This window comes from Ixodes scapularis, unplaced genomic scaffold (genome assembly GCF_016920785.2).
Source record: "Ixodes scapularis isolate PalLabHiFi unplaced genomic scaffold, ASM1692078v2 PGA_scaffold1__304_contigs__length_218370807, whole genome shotgun sequence".
Taxonomy (NCBI): domain Eukaryota; kingdom Metazoa; phylum Arthropoda; class Arachnida; order Ixodida; family Ixodidae; genus Ixodes; species Ixodes scapularis.
The window spans coordinates 27,016,732-27,027,473 of record NW_024609846.1 but is presented as its reverse complement, the minus strand read 5'-3'; the positions used below and the strand labels follow the sequence as shown (position 1 = coordinate 27,027,473).

At 49.4% G+C, this 10,742-nt stretch overlaps 1 protein-coding gene across 4 annotated transcripts in view; it reads left to right on the top strand.

The window, feature by feature from the left end:
* The first annotated feature begins 965 nt into the window (after positions 1–965).
* LOC8052995 (GMP synthase [glutamine-hydrolyzing]) overlaps positions 966–10,742 on the top strand; it is a 33,771-nt gene continuing 23,994 nt past the window's right edge. The window contains exons 1-4 of one of the 4 annotated variants that reach the window (XM_040215535.3): positions 966–1,085; positions 5,480–5,685; positions 7,961–8,075; positions 8,933–9,030. In XM_040215535.3, coding sequence (XP_040071469.1) covers positions 5,504–5,685; positions 7,961–8,075; positions 8,933–9,030 — 395 coding nt within the window. In that variant the 5' untranslated portion in view covers positions 966–1,085; positions 5,480–5,503. Of the gene's footprint in view, positions 1,086–1,130; positions 1,166–1,454; positions 1,595–2,066; positions 2,085–5,479; positions 5,686–7,960; positions 8,076–8,932; positions 9,031–10,742 lie in introns of those variants that run through there. The other 3 variants (XM_040502819.2, XM_040215534.3, XM_042290662.1) reach the window with 3 other exon arrangements.

Sequence of the window (10,742 nt, the reverse complement as noted above, 5' to 3'; positions counted from 1 at the left end):
TATAGCGAAATAAATACGGAAAGTGAGATACAGAGACATGATAATGTGGAGTGATTGGCTCCAAATATTCTTTTTTTGAATGTTGGGCCTTCAGTTCGTTCATGTGTGCAAATTTAGGCCAGCGTAAATGCATTGTCAGAGGTTCTCTCGATCTTTGGCGGGAAACAACAGAGGAGGCAAGCACGACACTGTTTCGGAGATTGCATTGTGTTCGGCCCTCTACCCTCACTCGTCTCGGGCCTAAACAATGAGGCCGCGGTTCGGGCGACTCGAAGGTGTTCGGCGATGTCGTATAGAAGTTAAAGCTCCTTCGTCATCTCGAAAGTTGAGATAGATTTCACGAGGCGCGCGTGTTCTTGCTTATGTGCCTCTCGATCACACCAAAAACTAAATAAACTGCGTAAAAAAAAAAAAAAAGAAAAAAAAAATATGTTCTGAGAAAGTTAAAAACAAAAACGGACAGGGCAATATCCAGGGTAAGTTAAGTTAAAAAGTGCATTGGGTGAAATGGGCGTGCAAGTCCCTCTTTGCGCACCTCGGGAGTTTGTTTACACCCCAAACGCACCCACGGATTTGAACACCGGACTTCCCAATATCCGGTCAGGTACCAGACCGTGCAGTGGTTCGTGTAGCGTAGCGATCTGGTGGTTAGCTCACCACACCGGATTTAAAGGCCCGGTGTTCAAATCCCGGCTACGTCAAAGATTTTCTCTCAAAGTTAAAACACGGAGCGTGGGGCATTTTTCAAAAAAACAGTTTCGATTTCAAGCCGAAGCGTCCATCTGCGCCGCTCAGTGGCACCAGCCGCCGTGCAACGAATGGTAATATCGAAATATCATCTCGTTCAAAGGCCTCACAAATCGGAGGGCTTTCAAACAACACGAATTTTACGAGCGTATTTCGCAAGGAGGGGCGCGCAGAACGAACGAGATGCGAACAAACAGATAGGAAATTTTGTTACACAACTTTCTAGTTTCCGCTACCGCCGCTTGGAGCGCAGACCCCAGCGCACGCGCTTTTATCTGTCCGGAACAGTGGTGATTGCTGTCGCGTTCTCGCTATTTGACAAAATCTCTCTGCTGACGGTGAGTGGATGCATCCTGTCCGTCGCTCGTCCCGGTCTTGAACCTTCCGCGGGGCTTCCCTACGCCAACCGATCTCCGAGGTAACGCTGAAATTGCGAGCACCGCCGTTCACCGCCGGCGGTCCGGAGTGCCCGTCTTTGCATAGTGTCTGGGAGAGCAGCGACTTTTACCGGGGCTTTTCGGTCTTCCCGTCGCCGGTTCTAAGAATCTTTCTCGGAACGTTTCGAGGTGCAGCGAAGTGGGAAACTTACCTCGAGCGACACAGCGCAGGGGCACGGCAGCGTAGCGGTGTCGGTGGTTGCTCCGTAGTTTGAATGGGAAGCGTCGCCAAGAGCCCTTTAATTCGACTCGTACGTCGCGCTAAGACCACGTTTCCCGGTTCGTACGGGGTTGCTTGTCCTATCGGCCTTGGGTTACGCAACGCAGCTGCTCATCTCCCGCGTCACTTCTCCGGCCAGACTGCGACGAGGACTCCGGTGCAACTTCGGCGGAGCGCACAGAATCGGCCGGTAAACTTAGGCTTAGTTTACATGGGCACTTTTATTTCGAGCAGTTTATGTCTGGATGGATTTCACGCTCGAGAATTCTCGTCTTTTACGGGGAAGGCTAGTTCTGTTACACTCACCCGAGCGCGCATGTCTGTGTCAGAACTGCCGTCAGTCGATATTCACGCCTGTTAACACAAATCAAAAAAAAGAAAAAAAAAAAAAAAAAAAAAAAAAAAGGGAAATTGGGGTTTATAGTGTAGATTTGGCGTAGCGACCTTGTCAAGGCCGCCCCTTCACTGTTGAGGTCCGTATTTCAAAAGCGGTCCAGAACGTCAGCTGGAATGTTTGCTTCCGACGGGAGCGACTCGCGTCAGCCGAAACCAAACGTGAGGTTCTTGTCTTGACCTTGACCAATGTTTGGAAGTTGGCGCAGCACCGAAATGTCTCGCCCGCCGACGACTGAACTCTCCCGTCGCACTTCGGTGAGAGCGTTACAGGACGCGTGAACCAAGTAAGTCTACGAGCGAGGCAGCTCGCTGGCAATGGAACCTCAACGCGCTTTGATCGCAACTCCGTTTCCTAAGTACACGGTTCGAAATAACGCCTTTAAAAGGAAGTTTGTCGGGGCGTTTTCGGAATTTGGCGTGCATGTATGAATGGTCATCTCTACCTCGTCTATAGATAAGGAGCGTGGCAAAGTGTAATAAATAAGTGTACTCCTAGAGTTGTCGGGCAGTGCCGAATGACCGGAGTGTGCAGAGGTTGTGACTTTTGTGGTAGGGCCACATCCATTGGGGCTGTTAAAAGGACAGCAGCGAGGACACCTGGGCATCTTGTTCGTCGTATTTGGTGTCTGGCATCGATGAAACCCGCGCATCTTTTAATTGGAGTCTGACGCTCGGCGCGTAATGGTCTCAGTAATTTGTTGCTGGTCGCAAAAATTTCTCGCTTGATTGTTGCCAAAGCATTCTGAGATTTTCCAGTTAACTGTGGTAAAATATTTGCCTCTACGAGAAAGAGATGTAGACAAAAATCTTGCAACGATCGGTCGCGCCATCGGTTGCACCGTCGACATTTTGTGGCAGTTCCCGCGACCCTTTCGACCTTTGTAAGGAGCGCGTGGCTAAGTCCTCGGCAGCCACTATCTCTGATTGGGAGAGGAGGCCGTAAATAGTCCCGCTTGCGTTCTGTTTCAAGTTGAACGATACAAATTTATTGTCGTTCGATAAATATCTTAACGTTTGGGTTAAGACCCAAATGCTCGAAAGGTGGCATATTCTCACCAGGATGAGCAATAATTTGCGAGTGTTTGCGACACAGCCTCGTGCAACAGTTTGGCTCTTGTGTTTTTTTCACAGAGATCTTTTTCCTGGCATCAGGAATACAAACTTAACTTTCTCTTATTCTTACTGTTGACTTCGCTTCACGCATTGTGATTTACGAGTGCTAGATAAAACAGTAGAGCCGTACCTGCAAGGTTGTTCGCAGCGAAAGACAGGGAAACTTTGCTCGAGCAGTGGCCTACAGAAATACCCTGAGTATAGGCCATTGCTTTTCAATTTGCCTGTGGCGATAAGGTGACTCTAAAAGGAGTCTCCTCGAGTTTGCTATTGGTCACCTTTTGATGCACCTTTTTCGGACGTTATCGTCGACGTTGGACGTTTGTGCGCACGCTCTTTTAACAAAGGAGGAAAAAGAGTGAACATCTTCGAGCATCCCAAGGTCGGCGCGACGGAATTGTTTTGTTGGTCTGCGATGGTTTGGAACCTGCTTCCCAGGGGGCGAGCTCTTTTTTGCATTTTGCTGTAGCAGAGCGGAGCCGGACGACCGTTCACCACACAAAGGAACCCACTCGAAGTGCTCCGTGCAGGTTCTTGCAGTTCTTTGACCCCCTAACTATCGGAAAACACGAGGGCAGCTGCTGATAGCGCAGAAGTGTGAGGGGTGTGCCATGCTGCACTTTCGTGTCATTGTTTTTTGTGCATCGTATTTCTGGATGCGTGGAGCTTATCACCACGAAATTTTGCATTTGGAAGAATTTTCCAAACTTCAGTTTCTTCAAATAAGTTATTTCGCAGAAACCCGACTTGAGGCCCATTCACGCAGGTGTGTTTTCATATTTTACATTATAAATCACTGAGACCTCCGCGCTTCAAATGTCACCGGCGAGTCTACTTCTTGATTTGGTTGCCACGTTCCGTACGAAGCACGGATGTTTGGGTGTACGTAAGTGGACGTAAGTTTCTGCTGCATAACGCGACGCAAGTAAACGATACTATGTGAACTGGACTTTGTAAGAAAATTTGGCCGAGGTATGTTACGTAACGAAATTTGTTCAAGTCCGTTGCATCTTGCACACTTACGTCGTCGAAACTGACAAGAATACTCGCAGAAGCTTAAAGGTCGACATTTCTCCTTCCGCCCTCCTTTCTTGCTCGTCCTCCACCTTTCAACTTTCCCCAATGCGGCCTCCACTCGCAGTTTAGGAGAAGATTACCTTCCCTGTAGAAAACCGAGGCTGTATATCGGTCTTTGGGGCTCGTTCACCCAGTACTGTTTGCGTACGTCTCGTTGAGGGAGCTTACGTCGAGAGTCCTTGGGACAATCGAGCTTCGTACGAAGCGCAGCTACCGATTCAAGGAGTAGCTTTGCACGCGACGTACGAGTGCGCATGTTCCTGTGATGTAATGTAAGAAAATGTAGGCGAGCCTTCCGCTCTAAGGGGCCCCGAGTCTGCCTAACTGCCCGGTACTGCGCATAGCTTGGGGTGGGGGGGGGGGGGTTAAGACGGAAGTAGGACGCGGCAAATTGTAGGCTTTCACTTCGCCGGTCCCAACAGAAAAAATGCGGACGAGAGGTGAGACGCGTTCGTCTTGCTGCGACGAGTTGAGGTTGTTTGCGCGCTCGTCAACTTCATCTACTTTTATGCGACGCGGGTGTTTTCCTGCAAAGTAAGCTAAAGAAGAACTACCGTAAAATATCGCAGAAACGCCCACTTCGTTCGAGCACCCACTGTCAGCATTTCCCAAACTTGGGAATTTGCAGATTCTACGTTAAGCACCCGATTCGACCGTACAAGCGCCCTGCCTAGATTGATGCAGTTTTGGGCAAAAGTAAGGTGGGTGCTCCCCGGTGTTTTACATAGGCCTTGTGGGCGATGTTTCTCGGCTTCTTCACGTATATTGAGGCAGCGATGGGCCCGTCGAAACCACACACAGAACCGTCGACACCCCAGTCTGTGCCCCGCTGTTCCGAAGAGATCGCAATGCGTGAGACCTCCCCCCATAGGTCGGGGTCTCCAGACCCCGACCCACAGCCCATTTCTGGCGGGCCTGCTGCTACTGGCACAAAAATAAGTGTGTGTAAGGGAACCGCGTTGCTCACCAAATGCTTTGTGTCCGGGCCGATTATTATCCCGTTGACGGTTGTGTTCTAGATTTGTTGTTACCACCTTCATATCCATTCTTAGTCCCGTGTTTCTTGTCTGCATAACTGCGTTAAAACTAACTCGCATATATTAGTGCCCTGTGTCGTACGTGTCACGTATTGTCACTGGTCCTACCATTCCCTTTAGTCTTCTGTCCTGCGCAAATATGCCGATGTTCATATTCGCTTTGATTTATGCCCGGAGAATTTTCGGGGCTTCAATTATTGTATAATGACATAATTAACTAAGTCTTGAATTAGACTATATATACGGTATATTCGCCCGTATTATTTGCGAGTCATTATTTTTTCATAGGTTTTCTATTAATACACCTTAAATTTTCGTTTATTTTACTCCACTTTGAATTTCCGTATTTAAATGCCGATCTAGTTATATTTACGTAGGGATTCTTTTCTAAGGTATATTTTGTGGCCCGGGAGGCCATAGAGTTTGGAGGGTGACGACTGTGTGGGGTGCAGTGCTGCTGCGGGACGAAGCGGGCCATGCACGACACGGGCCAGAGCGAGGGGCTGAATGGGGTGCTGCACAGCGAGCGGGTGGCCATCCTGGACGCGGGGGCCCAGTACGGCAAGGTCATCGACCGCCGCATCCGGGAGCTCTGCGTCGAGTCGGTCATGCTGCCCCTGTCCACCCCGGCCCGCAGCCTGCTCGACCAGGGATACAGGTGGGCCTCCTTCCGGCCTCCCCCCGAACGTGCGACAAGGCCTGTGCCCCTTCAAAGGGCTTTTGGCCAATCGGCCGTGGGAATGGACCCTTTCGGAAATTCAGTTTCCTCTAGCCGCTGAAATATCTGTCTAACGTTTCGTACACCGATGGCGCTCTGTACGTCGACGGGAGACGTACCAAAGCGACTGGTTTTTGCCGGTCAAATGTTTCTCTGTTCGTTTCAGTTTCGGTGGTGACTACAACTGCCCCTCTGTTGAATGCGCTTACCCGAAGAAACCTCTCGATAAGATTTACCACATAAGGGTCGTAATGGGAGCTCTTTCGTTATTTTGAACGTTTTCAACTAGCAGAATATTCCTAGAGAGAGCCCACCTAAAATCGAGAGGAAGTTGGGTGAAAATTGGGAGTAGGCTAATGCTTGGTGTGCAGTCGAGAAAAGTTGAAAGAAACTTGTTATTGTGGTGAGGGACGATGAAGCAAAGATGACTTCTCAGTCAGCGATGTCAGCTTATATCCCACCATAGCTAACTAGCCGCATTTACAACGAGGTCATCATTCATCCGAACACTGCAATTACTAGGAGTGGGCTCTTTTTCGGTGTTAAAAAAGAAGTAGCGAATCGAGCCAAAGATAGGGGGTGGGTCATCTTTCGGGGGTGGGGCATCTCTCTGGATGTTACGGTAAGCATATTTTCTGAAAGAGCGCAAGAAACTGAGCCTAAAGCAGCAGGTAAATTTCCCCCAAAAATTTCGATAATTTTCAGTCGTAGAAATACAATATAACCGAAACCGAAACTAACCTGCAACTTTACTGGTCTGCGATCTTGTTGCAACGTCAGATGTTGTATAAACATCAGCACATGGGCAACTTGAGCCTTTTTCGCCCAACGTCGGAAGCGGTCGAAAGGCTGTCGTGATCATTTTTGGGGAATAATGGACTACGGTTTGGAGGTCTGCACGGGCCATTGTTTAGGAGCCCAACCCGCTATCTCTTGGGACCAATCTACAAGCCTAAGCAATTCAATAATAATAAAAAAAAAGTTTTCATTTATTTTTTTTTTTTTTTGACCAAGTTTGCATATTGATAAGAAATCAGTAATAAAAATGGCAAGCAACATTAAACAAAACCATATGCCAAAGTTGCAAAGGAAAGGAAACATCACAACCAGTTAGGACAAAGGACTGGCAAAGACACTCGCCGTGCACAAAAAAAAAAAAAGAATAAATAAAAATTATTTTGTTTTTTGCGGTAGCGTGCGAATAATTGTTTTAGTAAAAGCACCCATGAAGGGGAACCAGGCCGGCGCAGCCGTAGCCTTGGCTATTGTAACGCGCTCCGGGCACCTGAGCGAGCGAAGAAGCGAGAAAAGAGCGACCAATGAGCAAAAAAAAAGAGAAAAGTAGGGTGACGTCACGGCGACGTCAAATATGTTGATCACTCACTCCGGCAACTAGGACGGGTAGAGCCGTTAACATCCATGTTCCTTCGGGGCGCTCTTTCCGCGCTCAAGCGTACGGTTGTTGTTTCCGCCGCCTCAAAACATGGCGTTGCAATCGCTGCCTCTACTGCTGCCGGGCTGCCCCTACTTGCGTTAAGGGCCATACGCACATTCGCGTTTGAACGCGTTTGAGTGCGTTGCGGAGTCCTTGCGGCCAGGCGCGGTCGCTTGCAGAGCGACGCGCGCCTTCCCGCAACGCTCGGTAGCGCGACGCAAGCGAGTAGAGACTCGCTCAACTTTCCAAAGCGTTGCGGTGCGTTCGACCAATCAGAAGTCGAAAGAGGAGGGGGGATGACGTGTTCGCTCGCCCCACCCGGCCGACTCGGCGAGACGTATCCGGTTCGCCGTTCGCAGTGCTTGCTTTTTCGTTTTGGGGAGCGGTGGGGACTGTATTTTCCAAGGCTGCGATGGTTCAAGCCTGACAAAACGTCGGGGAAGCCGGCGAGATTGTCCCAAGATCGAACACCGACGCCGTTGCCGTGCGCCGCCATGTTGCCTTGGATTTCGCTTACTATTGGTGAGCCACTAGCGACGATAGCGCGTTCTTATTGGCTCTTGACTGCGGTTGACTGCGTGTCAACGCAACTGTGTGTACAAGCTTGGCGCAAGCGGTCTTCGCAACGCAACGCGTCCGCTTGCCGTTACGGAACGCACCGCGCTCAAACGCGAATGTGCGTATGGGCCTTTAGATGGCGCAAGTTGTCCTGTCACGTCCCAGGCGGCCAATTCGCCCCCTCTCCGATCGGTTTTTTTGAAACGCCGCTTTTCTCCGCAGGGCCATTGTGATCTCGGGGGGCCCTGGCTCGGTTTATGCTCCGGACGCTCCCAAGTACGACCCCGAGATCTTCCAGTGTGGCCTCCCCGTGCTGGGAATCTGCTATGGCATGCAGGCGAGTCCTTTGCACCGTCTTGTTTGTCTCGAGCGTCTTGGGGGTCGTCTCACGGGGAAGTCTGCGGGACTTTGAACTCAAATTTAAAGAGCACGCCGGGAGACGTGAATCTAGGATCTTTTTTTTCTACAAAAAGTTGCATCTCACTCTGCAGAGCTTCTTGATGAAAGAAACTACTGCCGCAATCTTTCTTCTTTTTGGTTATAAAATGGTTGACTTTATTATTTTTCAAATAAACACCCTTGCTTGTTGGTGGCCGATGTCTGCCAGGAAATCCGAGAGAGAGAGGGAGAGAGAGAGGGAGAGAGAGAGAGACGGGGGAGAGGGAGAGAGAGACGGGGGAGAGGGAGAGAGAGACGAGGGAGAGAGAGAGAGAGGGGGGGGGGGAGAGAGAGAGAGGGAGAGAGAGGGGGGAGGGATTGTTGCATACCGGCCGAGCTCGGTGACTGGAACGTCGTTTTCCCTCTCTACGTGTGCAGCACCGCCGGTACTGGCGGTTCTGTCAGATCTGTTTGTAAGGCAAGGAATCTTTGACTGCAAACTTTGTTGGCATCACCTCTCCCGGTCGTTTCGCTCGTCCCTATTGAGAACGAGCCTTAAAAGTCACTGCTTTGGGGTTGCGACGATGACCGTGGCCGGAGCGTCTCGACATATTCTAGAACAAAAGCTTTGGCCAATTTTGTGAGATGTCAAGTTCGAGAGACTGGTGTGGGGTGGCAGTGTGGGACAAGGCTCCTTGCCAGAGGCAGTCGGACGTGTCGTGCTGCTCGGCATTTTCGTTGACTGTCCCTTTGAAATCTGGGGTCTCCGAGCGGAAGGAATTAATTTGCGTCCCGTTTGTTTTTCCCCTCGCGTAGATGATCAACCGTGAGTTTGGAGGCACGGTGACCCAGAAGGACTCTCGGGAAGACGGGCAGTTCAAGATCCAGGTGGACCAGAAGTGCCCCCTGTTCAAGTGAGAGCGCACTGCTGAGCTCGCCCCAAGTGGCGGCGTTGCCTTGGGCCGAAGGAACGCCTCCTCGCGCCCGTTGTTTACCCCGATGGCTGGAGATGCGTCCGCAAGACGCGCTCTAAAGAATGACGAGCACTTGCGGAAGCTTAAACTTGGAAGGTTATTTGAGGGCCACCCTGGGCCAGAAAAGGAAGGTTCTGTCGTCGCTAAATCTCAGTCGAGTCGGCTTAAACTCGGAAGGCCAAATAAGAAGATCCTCGCAGGCACAACTTGCGTCATTTATCCTCGGGACATTGCGGTGAAAGTTTGTGGGTAGGTTTCTAAAATGGACTGCTTTCAAAAATCCGTCGTGCTACACTGCGCACGTTGCATTATGGGACCTGGTTGGCCGTGGAGACGAGTGGTTTTGGTTTCAATGACCCGTTGACCAAGTAGCGCAACTCGGCGCTGCACAGGGGTGGTCCGGTTGCACCATTTGAGCCATTTTGACAAGTTCCTGCTTGCCTGCGCATTGATGCGCCCCAAGGAAGAAATTGTGCCAAACTACGCCAAACCTGCAAATGAGTACGCGATCGAATTGGTTTTTGGAAGAGTTTTCGTTTTCATCTGGACTGTGGGAATCCAGTGGGGTTTGGCCCATCACAGTCCAATATAGGTTTCCAGGTGTGCGGCATTGTTTTACCCCAATTTTACCGACATTCCTAACGCGGCACAGTTTTAACAGTTTTAGTTGCATTTTGAAGTGCACTACCGAAGATTGCCAAGCGTGAGGAATTCTTTTTTTTTCACATGCCCATATTCAGAATTGTAATGCCGTTTTATAGAAATGGGGCGCGCACATGGTTCTCGTTTCTTTAGCATGCTGGGTCGGGTCTTCTTGGTTACGAATTGTTGCCTTTTTTCGTGTCAAATCACATGAATCCTCGCTAGTACTACTCATTAAAATGTCTGTACATTAGAAAACTCGGAAATATTTTTATTGATAAAGCTTTTGTCTACTAACTTGGATTTTCGAGCAGCTAGATCGCTATCACAGCCGTGGAAAAGCGAAGCGCATCGGACAATGTTTTCACAGTGAGAGGTCGTCGGGAAGTGTCGCTGCAAATAATATATTTGCAACGAAGCATGTTGTCTTTACGAGGTATGAAGTCCAGACAACATTGATTATAGTGTCATGTGAAAAGCCTTTCTGTAGTCCCAGTTTGCCTCTCTCTATTACCTAGAGAAGTGGTCTTTAAACCGCGACCAGCGGAGGCCCCTAGAATTTCCGCGGTTTTTCCAACGATGCCCGGCCTGTGGCTTGTTGCTACAAACGCAGAAATAAGTGCATAAAAAGACATTTTTTTGCGCTTTAGGGGTTCTCTCGCCACATTATTGGTTGTACTTTGTCACGACCAGCATTACTGTTTGTAGTGCCCTGTCTGTGTAACTGATCTGTGTCATAACTCTCGCACGTTGTCATCATCAGATTCATTGTCCTCATTAGCCCTCTTCTATGCCGCGTTAATATGCCGAAGCTCGTATGCGCTTTGATTTATGCTTCGTGAATTGTCTGGGTCGCAATTATTTTCTAATGTCATAATTAGCAACATATAGCATTTAAAAATAAAGTGCCCACATGTGTTCATGCACCTCGCATTTTCTTAAACAAATTTTGCTCTAATTTAGATTTCTTTATTTAAATGCTCATTTAGGCTTATTTATTTATTCTTTCC